The sequence below is a fragment of the Brachyhypopomus gauderio genome, unplaced genomic scaffold, assembly GCF_052324685.1.
Source record: "Brachyhypopomus gauderio isolate BG-103 unplaced genomic scaffold, BGAUD_0.2 sc106, whole genome shotgun sequence".
Lineage (NCBI taxonomy): Eukaryota > Metazoa > Chordata > Actinopteri > Gymnotiformes > Hypopomidae > Brachyhypopomus > Brachyhypopomus gauderio.
In genome coordinates, this window is record NW_027506927.1 from 229,914 (window position 1) to 249,497 (window position 19,584).

Consider the following 19,584-nt stretch of genomic DNA (forward strand, 5'->3'; position numbering starts at 1 on the left):
ATCTCCTTGGTCCACCTTTGGCAATGCCTGCTGGTGAGGTAATGTCTGACTTTGTAATCTGTCTGTGCGGGTCTTCAGGGAGGCTGAGCCTTCTCAAACATTCGGCCTTTACTTTACAGTCCGATACAAACACTCTGTCGTGGGCCCCCGAGAGATGGCCCATGTTAAGAAAACACCAGCCCGAGCAGACTGATCGGCACACACACCATGGTGCTCTGGAGCATACCGATGTATGACACACACACACACACACACACACACACACACACACACACACACACACACACACACACACACACACACACACACACACACACACACCACACGTATGCGTGCGCGTACACGGCAGCAATCCAAGCAAAGACATTATCCAGCAAGCTTGAATGCCAGATCTGAAAGATCAAACACGGTCTCCTAGGGCGGTCCTGGGGCTGGCGGCCATGGTCCGACCCCGAGAGCAGTGACCACAGAAGCAAACCTTGGTCAGCCATCAAGAGAAAGCTTTCAAAGCCACTAATTTGGGGTCGGTATCGGAGACCGCAACATGTACACACAGTATAACTCAAATCACCCAAAATGTCCTCAAACCAAAGACGAGGCTAGGATTAGACAAATTCAAGCTCTGACTACTGCACATTGCTGTCTGCAGTGCACTGTTGTACCTCTTCTGCACACGGCATTGTGAGGCCCTTGGTACACACCTGGAAGGGACATTTTAGTAGCCCTGTGTTTTTGTCTGATTCCAACTTATGTCCATCCCGAGCCCAGCAAATACAAGACACATCAAGCCTCTCTTTATATAAAAACATTTATCACGGGACTCTACTTGCACCAAACTTGCAGTTCAAGGCCCTCTTATAGAAACGATAGTGCTGTGTCGTGTCTGAAGGCGTAATCACTTTCCCAAAGTTGTGCAAATAAACCATGGTAATTAAGAGATACGTGTTCAAGTCATGCCAGACCTTGAAGACGTTAGTATTAGAAGCCATGCATATGAATGATGGCATGATAAATAATTAAAAACAAAGCCAAAAAAGAGAAGAATCTCTTTACAACTCTGAAACACTCCCACATTCACACTTTGTGAATTGTAGACTTTTTCTTTTGCTTTACTTTATTTTGTCAAGGACTTCTATTTGATGAACTCTGGATCTTTGGATCTTTCTCTCTGCATCCATTTCAATTACAGACCAACGTAAAGCAGGCATGTGTCCTTCAAATCTATAAAGCTCAGAGTCCTGCGGACGCAGCCGTTGGAATCCTTCAGATTCCCAGGTTGCCGGTGTTGTGCCTGCTAGGCGGTGTCTGGAACAGGGGAGTTAGCAGTGCTGATTTGGTTGGGGGTTCCGCTCCCCCTCATGTGTGGACCGTCTGTATTCTGACGGAATGTACCGGAATTCAAAACTCATTTAAGATCAGCGGCAAGGGGTCTGGACAATTTAGTGTCTGCTCGCGACCCAATTTTCCTTCTATTTCTGTTTCTTAAGAGACGAGAGGGATCAAAATGAAAGCCATATATTGTAGGATTACCAAGCTATTCTGAAAAGGAAATTATTCGATTTTCAAGCGCTGGCCTGACTTCCAGTGGGAAGAGAGTGCACTAGATGTTTTTTCTTATTTCTTTTCTTTCCTTCTGTGCACCGATCTAAGACAAACACAATCCCTACCTAACCGACAGACAAATATACCTCCTTTCCAGTCCCCCGAGCATTCTGCCGAGCGGTTTATAGTTTCATAGGGTGCCTCTGGCTACAGAACTATGAGGAGGAAATTAAACTGATTCACAGTTGAACGTCAGGCCCCTTCAGCCGCTCACGGCACCTCAGCCGTCCCTCGTGTCTGCGTTAAATGGCACAGATTCTTTCTCAAATGGTTCGGATTTGATAAATGGCGCATGCTGAGTGATATGCACCACCCAGCCGTCATGTGCACTTAGTCTGCACCTGCGACGATGCTAAAATGATGCTGGAGGCCTGGAGAGTTGACTACCACTAGTGTCAGGGGCTGATTTTGTGAGCGCCTGAGCTAACAGCCATGATCGAATTCCCTGAAAACAAACAAAAATCATTGGCTTTCATATCCCCTTTTTTCCTCTTCAGTAATTCTCTTAACACCTTTCTCATATAATCTCTTTCAGTGCGATTTTCAAAAATATTCTGAGGTCAGGAGTTAAAGGCATAATTGGTATGAAATTCTTTTAGTGATGATTCCAACACACCTTTCGTGCTGGTTGCTAAGAAACAAGAAAAACAAAAACAAAACCGAAAAGCCCCGTAGAGGCAGACAGACAAACGAGGTGGTGTGAAAAGGCAGTCTGAGTATGAATTCAGTACAGAGGCCTGAAGTCCTGAAGCGACTCCGTAACAACCAGAAAATGGAAGAGCACTCAACGACATTTACCAACAACGAGAATGGGTTTGACCTTTGAAACTAAATCTTAAACGACAACTTCCCTCTTCCAGTCCCCATCTCAGAGTCCATGTGTGCCTTTTGAAGTACTGGAGGTCCTGAGGTCCAAATGGAAGTAATGATAATATTCATAGCAAATCCACTAGGCTGTAATTAGTCAGTATCATAACCTAAGAACAGTCGGAGTGCTTTTATCATTCCTTTGCCTGAAGGTCTGTGCGATCGGCCTCATTTTTCAGTTTGGAGGCTCTCGTTGTGCTCAGCTCTGTAACAGATATGGCAATTGGCTAATCGCTCACAGAGCCGTGGTCGGCGGCTGTGGCGTGAGAATGTTGGAGACCTGCCATGGGCGATTGATGAGCTCTTCTCCACTCGGCCTCCAGCAAGGCGCCCAGCGCCTGCCCACGCCTGAGCGATGGCCTCATTTCCTCCGGGCATTAATCCACCTCTCCAGTGGGCACCGCCGCGGACGTCTATTACAGCAGGTATGACTGGCCCACCCCTGCAATTACAGCCCACCTGTCTCTCTGTTAGCTGCTTTTAAATGCTTCCAGATGCTTTTGTGTGTTTTAATCAATACCTAGAGTAAAAGGACAAATTAAAACACCGGCTTTCTACCGCAATCTCCAGCAACCACCTCTCCTGTTCCAGGGGCTCGGTTGTACTGGATCTGATCATAGTGGATTGGAGTAATTTGGAGGAGTAGCAAGAGCTTGAATAAAAAAATGTAAAACTTTTCTAAGAGGAATTCAAGGAATAGAACAAACTTTCTTTGTGGGCAGATGCCCCCCCCCCCCCCCCACGGCATAATGCCCCACGGCATTAATAACGAGCTGTCTAGTGTTGCAGTGGCGGCTGGTGAGGGAGTTTGGGTCTTTGGAGGCCTCTCCCCACTCCCCTCTCCCCTCTCTTCCCCATCAGACGGGGTGAAACCCTACCCCGCTGTTTCACCCTCACTCATTTCATCTGCCACATCTCTGAACACATTGCAATGGTTAGGAGGGAGGCCTGACCCCGAGACCCTGTGACCTCCCCTCCGACAACACGTCCGCCCCTAGGCCTGCCTCAGACGGCCCCCGGGGAGGCCTCAGATTAGGCCAGGGAGTTGAGTGTGCTGGTCTGCCTGCTCGGGTGCTTCAGCTCTGGGACCACCATTCCCAATACACCCCCCCCCCCCCCCCCCACTCCACTAGCTGATGACTGGTCTGCAGAGCCCCAGTGGGCAGTGGGTGGAGCTGAGGCCTGACGGAGTGGGTGGAGAAGTCAGGGAGCAGGCTGCTAGTGCTGGGTGCTGCTTTGGAAGCTGTGCGGAGCTGTCATGGGTGAAGCATGCCTGTCTCCTTCTCTGTTTCTAACCCACTCTCTCATTCCTCAGCTGCGGTTCATAGAGCCACCGTGACTCTGCGTAGAGAATACCCTCGATCCATTTTCCATTACCTGATTCCAGCCTTCCAGAACCTCCTTTGATCACCACCCTCCTAACCCCTCCTGAGTGTCCGTTGCACACCCAGCAGTCTTGTGTTGTCTCCATCCCCAGTTCTAAAAGTCTGACTATAAAACCCTCCACCCATTTCTCACTCTTACACTCTCCCCTCATGTAAAGTGGATTTTTAATATTTATGCTGTGGATGCCAGAGGGAGCCGCAGGGGTGCAGGGAACAGCTCCAGTAGGGGGCGGGGAGAGCAGGGGTAGGAGGGGTCTGTGGGGGTGGGCGGGATTGTGGGTGGCGGTTAAGCAGCCAGAGCCCAGGCTTGCGCCATGCTGAAGTGATTAGGGTACAGGAAGCTGAACCTGACACGGCTGACACCAGTCCCACCAGTCCCACCACCACATCCTGGCCACAAGAGGCTCGCTGTATGCCAATGTTCCACACGCCATGACAACCAGGACTGATTTATGTCTCCTGATAAGAGGAACTATGGACAAGGACACAGTAGTCATGGCCTCAAAATGAAGAAATTCGCTTTCTTTTGCTTTTTTGATGACCATATACAACAAGTCACAGTGATAAAATGCAGCCGTCCACAACGTTGCCCCCAGTGCAGTGGTGATTAACTGCGACTGATGGCGGCTCTTTTAGAAAAGCACGGAGCTATTTTTCAGGCATGGCTTAAGCCCAGTCCTAAAGCTGGTCTCCAGGAGAAAACCCCTGCTGGAGCAAATGCTCCCAAGACTGTAAAGGGTTATTCATGTTTCAGGATCCTGCCCTATCTGAAATGAAAGCATACAACATCTCCTGATGTAGACCCCATATTCTGGAGTATACCCCATTTCCTGATGTAGACCCCATATCCTGGAGTATACCCCATCTCCTGATGTAGACCCCATATCCTGGAGTATACCCCATCTCCTGATGTGGACCCCATATCCTGGAGTATACCCCATCTCCTGATGTGGACCCCATCTCCTGGAGTATACCCCATCTCCTGATGTGGACCCCATCTCCTGGAGTATACAACATCTCCTGATGTAGACCCCATGTCCTGGAGTATACCTCATCTTTTGACGTATACCCCATCACAGTTTTGCTCTACAGGGTCTTGACTATTTAGAAAAAATGTGAAAAGAAAGGTCTGAACCAAACTGTGCTCTGACATCCTCTCATACCACCCCCAGCTCCTTCCTGAAATGCTAGCAGGGTTATACACTTGACAAACTCTTCACAAAAAAGAAAGAAAAAACATTAATTCTTGCGTCCACTTAAGTTACCTCCCAGCATTCCATTGCATTATTTACATAATTTTTCAGCCTTTGGAGACTTGTGGCTGTCTATGGTTACATGTAAAAATAAAGCCCTTTTTTCATCCTTCAGGCTTGCAGATGAATGGAATTAATGGAGAAGAAAACTTTTTGGTCAAGAATGTTTCAGTGCAGCTCTCTACTGCCCCCTAGTGTGAAGGGAGCAGAGCTCTCTACTATGTCAGTTGAGGGTCACGAGACACATTTTTCATGAACAAAACACCTGTCAGAAATTTCAGCACACAGCCAAAACATGTTCCAAATGCTCCGGTACAGACAATTAAACTAGTGTCAAAATTTTTTCAAACGTGGCAGACTGCAAAAATAATTTCCAACCCGTCCTGTACTGACACCATCTGTGTTCTGCTTTGTGATGTGCAGCTCTGGTTGCGTTCTTTGTTGTGACAAGTGTTTTTTTCTTTATAACTAGTGTTTTGAATTTGAGTCACATATGATATGCCTCCACCCTGTATGGGAAACAACACTTCCTCAACCATGCAAGGCCAAAGTGTGAAAAGCTGAATTACAGCTGCAGCATTGCTCTGAAGACTCCACCGCGTGCCATGGGCTTTTTTTTTTTAAACTGTCTTGCAAAATCAAGGTTATACAGTGCTGCTAACAACAACCTGTCACAAACAAGTGACTGATTCGAAAATTTGTTTGTGTGTTCGTGTTCAAGGGCGTTTATCTGAGCGTTTGTCAAAGCCGTCCTGTCTGAAGTGGATCCGCTGACCATAAGAAAAGATTTTGAATAATATTGAATAATCGCTAAATTCCAGTCAGGTCAAATAATAGGTTCAGGTTTAGATAGCTGAAAAGTGTGGGATGCTTTAAAATCCTACCAACTTAAATGTAGGCTTGAAATGATGGAAAGTTATGTCTGATCTAGCAGAGAGGGTCTCAGTAATGGTATCTGTAGGTCCCCCAGATGTGGAACGGAACGCTTGCGTGCAGTATTCCAGCCTCCGTGCAATGTTTTCTTTAATAACAGGGCACCTCTCTGTTGCCACAGCAACGCAGCCTCCAGGGTCGGAGACCAGAGGGTGTTGGTACGCTCTTGGGTTTGGCAACCAAATGCACAGAGCACCACCATGCAGTTAATGATTTTGACTGGCCTGGTTGGCCCTCATCCTGACACTGGAGGATTCATTTCAATGGTCGATTAACCTAGCAGAAAGAGCAGAGTTCAGTCAACTAGCGAAGCCTGCTTGAGCAACAGAGGGCCAGGTTTGGATGAAGTCTTCGGTTTCATCAGGTATGTTTTTCTGAAACTGGGGAGGCTATTCAATTTTCCAATATGTGTTGAACATGGCAACGTGACTTTAGGTCACAAAGAGATTGGCGCCAGGTCCACTGGAGCTAAGGGTAGTGTCCAATCAGGTACTTGTTCATTTGCATGCACCAATCACAGATGCTTTCATTTGCGTGCCACACTCTTGGAAACTGAGACTGTAAAAATTTGTTTGTGTGTGTGGATGTAGGTGTATGTGAGGGGTTTTGTTTTGGGGTGTTTTTACAAAACAATTGACTGTTCAATAATTTCTGGTGTTGAGGACAGACTAATCCTTCAGTGTAATATGAGTGTGTCCAATGTGTTGCAGTATAGTCATTCCATAAGGCTTACTTGAAGAAGTGGTGTGTGCAAATGTGCAATCAAGTTCCTGAGATGTGATTTATTGAGGTTAGTAGAGTATTAGATATTACATTACATTTCAGAATCAAGTAGTCAGTGCCACACGACTGTCCAAAGATACATATTGTACAATATACGTTATGTTTTGGGTGTTATGCAAATTTTCAGTTGAGAGAGAATTTATTTTCCTGCAGTCCAAATTCCTAAGCCTTCACAAATGTGTGTGTGTGTGTGTGCAGCACACACACACACACACACACACACACACACACACACACACACACACACACACACACACACCAAAGAAATAAAAAAGAAATGTGTGACTGCACTAGAAATAATGAAGTAGAGTGTGGGAACTACAAACTCCAGTTAAGAACTGAGAGCCAGTCAAATCTGTCAAATCTGTCAAATCTGTGGAGAGGCTGATGATGGAGAGAGGGAATGGGGCGCATGCTGCCCAGAGCGGCTCTGTCCTATCCCTCTGTCACACTCCACTTCCTGTTTACATAATAACACAGTTAGTCTTCACGTTATCTTTAAGGAACAAGCTCCTGCTTTTACTTGTGATTTATTACTAAGGTCAAATGGAGTGAGGACAACTGCACATGGTCACATAACTAACAGCAGTACAGACTGAACTATTGAAGAAAATTGGTGAAACCACAGAGATAATAGAGCGGGCCATGTTGGCCGGCGAGACGATTCGATGCCAGACAACTCCAGACAATGTCAGATGACTTCAGACGGGTTTCCTTTGAAAATGCAGCTGAGCTTGTCTGTTTTCCGACACTTGAAGAGCTTCAGTAAGGTCTCCATCTTGTGGGCGTCTTTCTTCAGACACATGAGCGAGTTGTATTCATGCAAGGTGGAGTCTGGGACCCCCAGGTAGGACTCTGACGGCGCCTGCTGCGGGGCAGTGGCGGGCGGAGTCAGGCTGCTCTCCTCCAGCATCTGGAAACAAACATGGGGCGGGGTGAGTTAAAGATGGAGGGTGTTGGAGGGTTCAGTTTATACCTCCAGCTCAGTTTATACTCTTCACTTCTGAGTCAATATGTTGCAGACGCAGCTGACCTTCTTCCGAGCTGTGATTATACCGCACGATAGCTGCTCTGAAACACATCGATAACACTGCGAAGGGATTCCTTCAGCATTTGCAGCCTTTTAAATAAGGCTGGCAGAGGACTGCCAAGGACAAGACTGGGAGGAAATGAACCTATTTTACACTTTGTCCATTCACATTTAACTACTTATTCCATTTTTCAGTTCAGATTCATTACGCGGTTTTTAGGGTGATGGCACCAGGGCTGCTTTGCAGCTGGTTATATGCCTCACTGTTGAGCTTGAACAAACTTTTTTTTTCAAAAGAGACAAAGACAGAGAGAGATAAATGGAAAGATTAATACAGTTAGAGAGTTAGATCTCAAAATTTGAGATAATTTTTCACTTTTCACTCACTGTTTATTGATTACTATTAAGTAACTCAGTACTATGCTCTACCAAAACTTTACTGTGATAATAGCACTGAGCACGAGTAGGAGAGTTGGATCCATACCTGACTGATCAGCACCACCACCCCCTGCTCCAGGCTGGTCAGCTTGTCAGACACCCACTTGAGCCGGCTCACCAGAGTGTCTGGCGCATGGTCATACTGCTTCAGACTGGACTGCAGGTAAGTCAGTGGTTCCATCCAGGACTGCGCCAGCATCAACACGGCATGAAGAAGCTTTTGGTCCTGCAGAGGGCAGCAGAGAGCCTGTCAGTCCAAAGCGGCTACGGGTCAGATTTATAAGACAGGTCGTTCTAACTGTTGGCCTTCCAGTCAAATCAGCTTGTGCTTTCTGAAGACGAACAGACCAGAGGTCATGTTCAATTTCTCTGTGGTCTGGGAGACCAGAAGAAGAGACATTCAGTTATTTCCAAATAGGCATCTACCACAAAAGGAGTATATCCTCCTCAGACAACAGAAGCACTGACCATGATCACATGATCTCACGACACAGCCAAAGCCATCAATGAGACTAAAATTACAGGTTAAAAAGGTGCAATATTAAAATCTGATGTGTCTGGCTCTGCAGGAGAAGAGCTGTGCTTTGAGTGGACAACATCGGAAAGGTCACCCCCTCCCCCTCTCAGGGGCGCAGCGCAAAAGTGCTTTCGGAAAAAAAAAACAGGTCCAGAAATCACCAAACCAACCGCTCAGCCAACCAACAAACAAAGCAAGTTCAAGACATACTAATGCAGGTTGCCAGATATAATGCGATACAACCCTCCCTGCCCCTAGAGCAGGAATGAAAGGTGAGGAAAGAGAGTTTTGTGAAGTAGTCCTGGTAAGACATTTCAAGGTTTCATACAGAGGTTGTTTTCATGTGATGGAAAAAAACCACTTCCAATGTTTCTCAAAAATGGACTGGGAAATGAATATGTCCAAGTAACCTCAAGAACTTTGCGTTGAAATAAAGTGGCTACATGTAAACCAGTTCACAAAAGTAAATGTCGAAAAATGGAGGAACTGTTGCTGACCTCGAACCAGCCCTGGGACTGCGGATGTTGTTACCGTGGTTATGGATTTTTGAGTGTATAGTACATTACTGTAGTCTACAACAGAGGCTACTGCAGGTTTCTCTGTTGGCTTCTCTGCCCACTGACGTCTGGTGGGGATGTTGTCTGGAAAAAAACAGTCCTGTCTCACTTCAGTTATCTGCTGTTACTGGATGTTATGGCTCAGTACTGAAAGAGAATTTCTTTGTTTTCTATCCCAGTTAATGACTTTCACAATTACCTCCATTATCATTAAGACTGGTAAGCATTAAAAGAGTTGTTCTGCTTTGAAGGGACTAGCAGGAGTAGCTAATGTTTGGTTTGCTTATACAGTGACTATATTTGCCAAACGTTAAAACAACTTAATATTTTAATTGTAAATTAGTGGACAGACGTCATGGTACAGCCACCAACTCCTCCCTACCAGGTGTGTCCGTGCATGTAGAGTCGTGTGTCTTTGTCTATACTTCCGTGTATTTTCGTTGTGTGTGTGTTACTCATATCACCTGTCCCTCGTCTTGTTATGTGCTACACTTATGTGCATTTAAATGTTAGCCTCGACCTTGTTCCCTGGCAGTTGTTAGACTTGTCGCATTGTGTTTGTCTGCGTCTGACTTTAGCACTAATGCGCTATTTGTGCTTGTTAAATATCAAGATTCACTGAATGTTGCTCTCGCCTTGACTCGTCATAGGACGTCATAGGACAACTGACCTCAAAGCAGAGATGCTAAGATGAAAGCATGGTGTGAATGCTATCAACGCTAGCGGACCTGCCTCTGCAGTCCACTTTGCACCATTGTGAATGGTACAACCTCTCCATGTCATCCCTCATGGACTGGGAGAGTTTTGCAGAGTCCCCAAGGGAAGTCCCAGATCAGACGCTAGCGGGGCTAGCTGAAAGAGCCCAGCTAATATGAAGAGTTTTCCTCTGTGCCCTCCTCCAGAGAGGAATCTGCTGCAGATCCAGGCTTGTACTCCCCTCCACCTGAGTCGGTGGAGGAGCTAGAAGGGTCCAACTCTTCCAAAGAGCCCTCCCCTGCACTGACCGTCTGCAAACGATGGTTCCCCATGCCTGACATGGTCCCCGACCAGCCCAGGCATACACGGCAACCCTCCTACCGTTTGTGGAACAGCTATTGTCTCCAGACTAGATCCCAAGGAGGAGAGAGGGCCAGATCAGGTGGTGCCGATGCAGTGACTAAGGTGTGACCCAAGGCAAAGCCCAGCCATCCCTGCGGCTGGTGTGCAGCCCAGGGGCCCGGTTCTGGGCATCTGCACGGCCTCCACCCTTGGCACCCGCCAAGGAACTATTATTACCATTTATCTCTGTCCCTGTGTGGGTGTCTGTCCCTGTCTTTGTCCCTAACCCGTTGTTCCCCTCTGTGGCACTTATGTTCCATGTGCCTGTGCGTGTGCCAATAACTGTCCCTGTGTTTATCTCTTATTTGTTTTCCTTTGTATCTCCTGGGGGGCTGTTCTAAACAGTTCTGTTGGCAGACTCTCCCCAGGGGGTTGTTCCTGGAGGTTCCCGGTTCTGGTGGTTCCGTGCCCCGACCCCACCCTCCGTCGCAAATCTGGGCTGAGGGCTAAGGACCTGGAGCTGGACGCTCTGGGAGGAGTCACCCCCAGTGGGGCTGGTCTGTCAGGGTACAGCCCCTGACTCCTCTCTTTGGGCATGTCTGTGCATGTAGATTTGTGCGTCTATATCTATACTTTTTGTTTTTGATGTGTGTGTGTGTGTGTGTCTGTTATATCCTTGTTCCCCGTCAGTTGTTCGACTCATTGCATTGTGTTTGCCTACGCCTGTTTAGCACTAAGGCACTATTTGGGCTTGTTAAATAAACTGGATTCCCTGAACGTTGCTCTCGCCTCTGTGTCCTGCCTCAGCTCACTCCACATCATAATGAACAGACAGCGGAACCATCCACTCACTGATATCTGCTGGATCTCCTGCTTGGACCCCAGGCTGGGGAAGTCCACCGTTGTGCATGTTCCACCTCTCTGGTTTTTTAAGCCCCTCAGTGGATAAGGAACATACAGCTCCTCCTGTGAAGCACACAATGCACACGATGCCATTGGTCCATGCTCATCCTAGACCTTTGCATCACAACCAATCAGACACAGCAGCAACAGCAAAAGCTCGCTTGTGTGAAATAAGGTATATTCTAGAATATTGAGATCACAGATTTTTACAAATGTAAATAAAAAGACACGGGGTGTGTGTGTTACAGTTACACATATAACCCGTGAAAAGAGCAGGGAAAATATGCAGTTCTAAAGACAGGTGTGAACTACAGGGTGCAGGGTGGCACTGGTGCGGCTGTGTGGGAGGAAGTGAGGAGTGAACTCACATACTGAACGCAGGTGTCCTCCGTGATGCGGTAAATGAGCTCGGCATGCTGGATAACGCGGTCCAGCAGCTTGTCCTGGGAGATGGAGGTGCAGGGGACGGGGGAGCTGGAGTCGTCAACACAGTTAAGGGGCTGGGACGCCAACCCACGTAGGAGACAGAGCAGCGCAGCACAGAGCCAGGCCTGACCCACTGACACACACACACACACACACACACACACACACACACACACACACACACACACACACACACACACACACACACACACACAGGGACATGTCAGGACCCTAGAGGACCAGCCAAACATAATGGCACACCTGGATGCTGCAGATGTAGCCTAATACAGTCATATGTTACATCAGAAAAACTGATATTCATTGAGACAGAGAGCACTGAATAGCAGTATATCCAGCCCTACACCTTCAACACCTTCGGCTATCAGACTCTGTGTGTTCATTAGCTGCACTTTTTACACTGAACTGCACCTGCACTCAGGAATCAAATTAGTAAGGTAACAAAGTAACATTTAAAAAATAACAGCATTAAAGAGGAGTCGGTATTTTTGATCATGTCAGTAAAAGCTTTGTAGTCTGCAAAAGACAAGATAATTCAAACATGTCAATGTCTCTTGGCTGTGTGTCTAAGGAGAGGAACGGTACCTTGAAGCTTGCACATTCTGCAGGTAAAGGCTTCGATCTTGTACTGACATCTGCGCTCAAAACTACCCTTATATAGTAGTGGATGACCTGCATGCACTGTCGTTGGCATTTGAAGAGGGCTTACATGAGTATGTGTGGGAGGATTTGACCTCCTTGCCCTCTGGGTCAATTTATAAATATGCAGAATATATATGAGAGAAAACCGACACCTTTTCTGCGATGGAAATAATCTCTCCATGACCACAGTTCGTCTGTATGGATTTTTAAAAAGTATAATTGACAAATCAAAAAGCAGCACTGCATAACATTCACAACGACCATCCAGATTGATTTACTCAACTTTATTGATTTCCAAAGAAGAGGAACAGCATCCTTCAGGCATATTGAAATCATTCAAACCACCATGAACGTGTCCACTTTGGCATTTGGTAACCCAGCCCCGAGGGACCTGCGAGCTGGCCTGGGGGAGGCCCTGCAGCGCCTGGGGACAGAACTGGCCTGTGCCGTCGTAGACGGAGCCGTTCTGCTTCTGCGTTGAGACTCCCTGGCATTGCTGTCCAGCTTCATTAGTGCTTCAGTAATCGAATGAGTTGGATAATAGGCGAACATGTTAGATTGAGTATGTTTTATTGGGTGAATCATCAAATTGAGCAGATCAAATTGCACAGACAGTGAGGAGCACATCTGAAGTTCACTGGCCCATAGTGGAACCAAAACCATGTGTAATTACCTTTACAACCCTATTGTTCATGATGGAGTTACCTTTGAATCAAGAATCAAGATCACTCCTTTTGGCCTTGGTTCAGTTGAGAAAAAAAAAAACAAAAAACCTTTCCGTTTTAGTCTGCGACAAGCAAATCTTCCTTGATCTTTATCTGCACACCCCTGTGGTCCTCCATGCCTTTGTTCCTTCTCCCCATCTCTTCATGATAAAGGCGCTGAGGTTCCTCTTGAAGAGCTCAGAGGTTTGCTGCAGGGGTCCTGGAGAATCAGTGCAGATCTGCAGGCCAGCTCTCAGCACCGACGCAAACACATGTTGATTGCTTTGTCGGTACTGGGTCAGAAAAGGTGTTACATATTTCTCTCCCAGACAAAAAGTGTCTCTTTCTGTTGTCCATGGTTTTCAGTGTTATGCATATTTAACACCTTTACACATTGACCTCTTGTGTTTGATGTTAATGTTACCACGTACAGCAGGGAGAAGACAGCCAAGCTGCAGGTTACCCAGGAGACCCGTGTTTACGTAAAGAATGTACTGCAGGCGAAGATGCTGTTGTCCATCTTAATAGTTATGGATGTGGTTATTATGGGATGGATGTGATCAAAAGACTCCCAAACCCAGTGCAATCAGCACAGGGGTCTACTGAAATTATGTGGAAGGGGCATAATAGAGTGTAGTCATGATTGCGGGGGGCCTACATCCTCCTGTCTCTATCAAGCACACATTTGTGTCTTAATCTGACTTAAGCATTAAAAATAACGCTTTGCATCTGCTGATTTTCAGAATTAGATGAACTCCGTATTTCAGAGCCAGTGTGGTGTGATCTTAAAAGAGTCCATCTGATGCCTTCCCTCATTACGGCTCCAGACAGCTCGTCTGCACTGTAGTTTGCAAAACTGCACAAGAGCCGAAGAACGAAAGCACGAGCCCGAGATCTGCGCAGCTCGCAGATGCAAGAGAGGGGCAGCCAATCAGCAGTGCCTCCTGGTGCAGGGATTCGGCAGTGACTCAGCCATTGTTTGGCGTGAGCCTGAGGAGGTCAGGAGGAGGTCAGATAGGAGGTGCTCCGCACAACAGTGTGTCCACCTGGGAGCTGAAGGAACACGGATGTGACACATCAGAGGAGTGTTACCTATTCACACGGAGATTTACAGGGACACCTGGAGTCCATCTGAGGCTGCACATGTAAAGACAGAGAATGCGGTCTGACCTGCCCGGCATCCTGGTGTGTTACACGGGGAAGAGGATCTGTTTTCTTGTATGGAGGATTAGCGTTTAACCAGGAAGAACAGAAGGATATGCAAATGGGGCCACACAAGCTCCTCTCAAAAATACAGAATGGAAAATTAAACAAACATCAAGCTTGAAGCAACAGAAATAAATCTTTGAAGAAATGTAATTAGTTTTGCTAGCAAGTTATGCTACACAAATGGCCTCTAAACATTGCGTCTGGATATGAACATGAGAGACAGAAAGGGAGAATAAATATTTAAACAGCTTATTTCAATAAAATAACTGTCTATACTATTTGTTTTCTAGACAATGTAAATTTGAAGCACGAAACACCACATACCTCACATTATTATTTAATTCAGGGCTGTGACAAAATAATATTCATACATCTCTGTTCTGGTATTTATTTATCAGAGTCTGGGTAGTCCATCCACCCATCATTCCAACCATCCATCCATCCATCCATCTACATATAAAGCTAATCAGCAGTGATTTGGTAGTGTGATTTGGTTTTCATCAGTGGGGTGATAAAAGGCAGCTAGTCTGGTTCTCCCTTAATCCTCATATTCCCTATTTACCCACCCAGTCCACACCGATGACAGTATTAGTAGGTAAGCCACACTAATGCTAAGCCCTGCTGTAGGAGCATACCAGTGCCGGCCACCTGTGTCCATAAGCCCCTGTGAGGCACAGAGTGGCTGTCAGAACAGGCCTGTTTGAGAGCCCCATCGGGGAGAGGTCAGGCCTGAGAGAGCCACGAAAAGCCGAGAGCCTCGGAGAGTGCCGATACTTCTGTCCGAGAGAGCGGGGGCGGGTGACACGAGTACAAACATGAATATTCATCTCGGTGCGATGTTCGAAGCCAATTACGACCTGGCATGACGCTCTGTCTTCTCCAGGCCTGACGGGCCTAGTCACTAATCAACAGGCTTGTCGTCAGCTGTGATTAAACTTCGGCTGGTGCCGTGTGGCATGTGTGTAAGTAAATGTGTTATGAGGAGCTGTGTGGCATGTCTTTTTCTCTAAGTCAGTACGTATTTGGGCCAGATTTGTGCTTTTTGCAGGACATCGGCTGAGACAATATACGCCCTTGAAAAGAACTCGGCTGCATTACTTTGAGCCTATCGGTTGTGCCAGCTATTGTCTGTGTGACAGCATTCTTCACAATGTCCCTGTTTGCCTTTGTCTCAAGATAAACAAACAGAATGTCCAATCTTCGCCTCCTTCTCTCCCTTCCATCCTCAGAAAAAAAAAACAAAGATAAAACAAAACTAAACAAAACAAAAACCGCAGAATAAGGTTGGTCGACACACAAAGCCATGGTATCTCTACTGGCGTCAGTCATCTGCCATACTCAGGGTTTAATTTTAAATCCCCTATGTGGAGTTCCCTAAAATGGGGCTAGACTGCAATACGGCGATAATTTCCCTGACTTTTTTTATTTCTTCTCCGAATGAAGGGCTACATTATGTGCTTCTGCAACACATTTTCCGCGTCCGTTGTTGCGCGTAAATCTTGACAAACGCTGGCAGTAGCGCTCGCGACGGTGAATAATAGGCGCGAGCTCGTGCTCTTTTATGTGTGCATGCTGCGTTTACGAGTCCACTTCCTGCAAGCACAGTTAGTGTGTGTGTGTGTGTGTGTGTGTGAGAGAGAGAGAGAGAGAGAGTGTGTGTGTGTGTGTGTGTGTGTGTGTGTGTGTGTGTGTGTTTGGGGGGGGGGGGGGGGAGTGGTGCGGCGGTCTGATAAACGATGGCCATTTTCATTTCAAACATATTAAATCAAATTTAATAAACGCGCGTGCATACGTAGCACGCGCACTCCGAGGGAACTTAAACACAGAGTGAGCGCCGCCGTCATCTGTTTTTGCGCCCTGGATGAATTAAAACGGGCGCAGAACGGGCGCCGCGACGGTGTTTAATGAGAAGACAGCGGAACGAAGAGGGGACTTGTGTGTTTTACAGCTCACATCCTCCTCGGTCCATGCGCGAGGAGGCGAAGGCGCGCATAATCATGCATCTTTATGACTGTCACAATTAGGTCAGTGTTTCATCTGCTTTCCAGCCCGTGGAAATGAACGCTGATAAAGTAAATATTTCATATGTTCATACAGCGGCCTGTTTTGTTTCGACAGCACGAGAACTGACTGAGTTAGACACTCCAGGAACTCAAATGAACTGATTATGTTGATATAGACGGTAAACAGCTTTTGCAGTTAGGGACCCACATTTTTATTGTTCTCACGTACGTGGGTATAAATTGGCTGTGTGAGACAAAAGCTGGACATTGGCTTTGATGTTTCTTAGAGAGGTTTATTTCCCGTTGTTGTTGTGTATTATAAACTGTAAGGAGATTTATTTAGGCGTGAGGGATGAGCATTTTCGTACTGTACTGTATTGTGGTTGGGTTACTCTGGACTGGTCAGCAACTTCTCCGATAATCTTTTCTCCTTGTCTTTCTCTGTCTCCCTCTATCTCCCTATATGTCCCACTCCAACTTAACCATCTCTAACTTACTCTGTAACGTACTGTTTCTTGTCCTCTTTCTCTCCCTCCTTCTCCTTCGCTCTGTCTTTGCATCTTCATTCTCTGTCTCTCTCTCCCTCACCCCCCCTCTCTCTCTCCCTCGATCCCTTTATTTTATTATCTCCACATCTCTTTGTATATTGAAAATAAACTGTGTGGTAGCAAAGCTTTTATGTGTGTGTGTGGGTGTGTGTGTGTGTGTGTGTGTGTGTGTGTGTGTGTGTGTGTGTGTGTGTGTGTAGCGATGTTTTTTCTACAAGTGAACACAGCATTATTGGGAGATGACAGTTCTGGGGTACTGGTACATTACCACTCTGGCCCAGACATAATTATGCACACACACTCACCCCCCTAAATATATACACACACACACACTCACCACACACACACACACACACACACACACACACACACACACACACACACACACACACACACACACACACACACACACACACACACACTCAACCCCCTCTAACACTCCCCCCCGCCCCCAACACACTCACCCTGTCCTGGATCCACCCAGCCGGTCCTTCAAGCCTGTTCAACTGCTGCTTCTGCCCACGGGCTCAACACTCCCTAAACCCCCAGCCCACACACACACACACACACACACGCAAATGTATATACAGCCAGTCCCTCATGTCTGTTCAAGTGCTGCTCCTGCCTACAGGCTCAACATTCCCTACACCACATAAACCCTCAGCCTACAAACACACACACACACACACACACACACACACACACACACACACACACACACACACACACACACACACACACACACACACACATAAATATACATTTACTTTACATATTGTATATATACATTGCATATATACATTGTATATGTCCACATGTGTAGGTGTGTAGGTAGGTTTCCAGGTTTACATGCATGATCATTGTGTGGGTGTGTGTGTGTGTGTGTGGGGTGGGGGGGGGCTCCTGTGAGATCCCATGACAGGCAGGACCGGAGATCCTGTTTGGTTCTTTGAGTCCAATATGGAAGAGTGTATAAAGCCCATTGATCAGAGTGGTCAAGGCCTTTCCCGTGCGTGCAGCAGACAGGCAGCGTTTGACCTGCTGCGAGACACAGCCTGGCTGGACTCAGCTCCTCCTCGGCTAAACCCCGTTATCCCTCATCCTTGCACGGCCATCATGGCCGCCAGAAGACGTCCTTGTGTTTTATCTTTTATTCCCTTTCTTTCCTTCACATAAGCTGCGTCTGGCGACCGCCGGAGGAAAAAGCTACCTCGGCTTTCCTTTCCTACAAAGGAGGCTCCAGTGAAGCCGTCCGGCTGAGTTTCCACACAAACAGCTCCGGCTCGAAAAGAGGGGCCCCAAGTTTTAAAGGTGGAGTGTGATGGATTATACCCAGCACTCACTGTATTCCTATTCTAAGCAGGTATCAAAATCTGTCTTTCACTTGGCGCCTGTATGGACTGAGGAGACAGAAAGCAAACAGTATGATGATTTTCTCATGAGATGTTGTTCCTCGTGCTCCCTCTCCCTCTCTGTCTCTCTCTGTCTCCCTCTCTGTCTCTCTCTGTCTCCCTGTCCTTCTCCCATGTGACTCCTTTGGATCACAGGCATCGTGGAGGAGGCACTCAGTCCTGCGTGCAGTCGAGGTGTCAGGTGTTGAGCTCCCAGTCCTTCCAGCTCTGTGAGAGGGGACAGATGGCTGCTCAAAGGATCCTCATGCATAGCCCAAACAGTCTTTCTGTGATGGTTTCTCTCTGTTTCTCTCTCTCTCTCTGTCTCTATTGGCTCTCTCTCTTCTCAAAGGAGCTGCTATTTTGGACCCTAAATGTTTTTTTCAGTTGTCCTGTGTGATTCCTGTATCCATTTGACCTTGGCATGGCTACAACAACATTTTCTAATCACTCAGGGATTTGATCTTTCTTATCTGGTCACAGTCTCCTTATCTCGCTCTCCCTCTCTGTCTAACTCACTGATTTTTTGTTCTCTCTCTTTCTCTCTCTGTCCACATCTTTCTAAATCTCAATCCTCTCTCTCACCCTATTTTTTCCCTCTCTTTTTAGCTGCTCCCAGAGTTTGCTCTGTTGGGCATAAACAGTTGTGTGCCTAGTGTGCTTAAAATGACAACGAAACGAAGACAAAGTGATTATAACACACTCATAATGCAGGGTTGAATCTCAAATAGAAAAACAACATCTTGACATATTTTTCCATTTTCTTACCTTGAAAATGAATGTATTTCCTTTATAAACACTTTCTGTTCTCCAGTGGTTTGCATCACTTACTTTCTTCTTGCTATAAAGCCACTGGCCCCCACCAATTCAGTTAAGGATTGAACTTCTCCTGGTCACCGTGGTGATTCATGGTCTGGTGTGGCAGTATCCTCTGCCAACTTGGACCAATCAGACTTGGGCTGAGTTACTATCTGGAGAGCCCTAAGAGGGCATGTGATTTGAACCTCAGTGTAAGATGTGGGTGTTTCTACTGACATCTCTATCAAGTCCCCACTGATGGGTCTACACAAGTTTCGATTTAACAGTTTGACTAGTGCTCCCTTGAAGGTGTCAGATTCCTGCTGAAGACCTTCGTGAGCAAGGCTGCTTGCGTTGATTCTGCTCTAAGTATCTGAGCGTTGCGATGGCCTCCATGGTCCCAATGCAGAGCTTTCTCTCCCAGCGCCCTAGCAGAAACAAACAAACAAACAACAACAACACCCCACCTATCCATGCAGAGTAATTAGGTCCATGCAGGCACCGGCCCATCGGCTGCTCCCGAACACACACCATCTCCT

At 46.8% G+C, this 19,584-nt stretch overlaps 1 protein-coding gene across 1 annotated transcript; it reads right to left on the reverse strand.

Moving 5' to 3' along the window:
- Positions 1 to 7,446: 7,446 nt before the first annotated feature.
- smtla (somatolactin alpha) lies at positions 7,447 to 12,351 on the reverse strand. Its single transcript, XM_076993221.1, has 5 exons — positions 12,336 to 12,351; positions 11,675 to 11,865; positions 11,256 to 11,369; positions 8,338 to 8,517; positions 7,447 to 7,736 (listed from the first exon to the last, which is right to left on the reverse strand). Exons 1-5 carry the CDS (start codon positions 12,349 to 12,351, stop codon positions 7,515 to 7,517), a joined length of 723 nt encoding a protein of 240 aa, XP_076849336.1. The 3' UTR covers positions 7,447 to 7,514.
- Between the last annotated feature and the right edge of the window lie 7,233 nt (positions 12,352 to 19,584).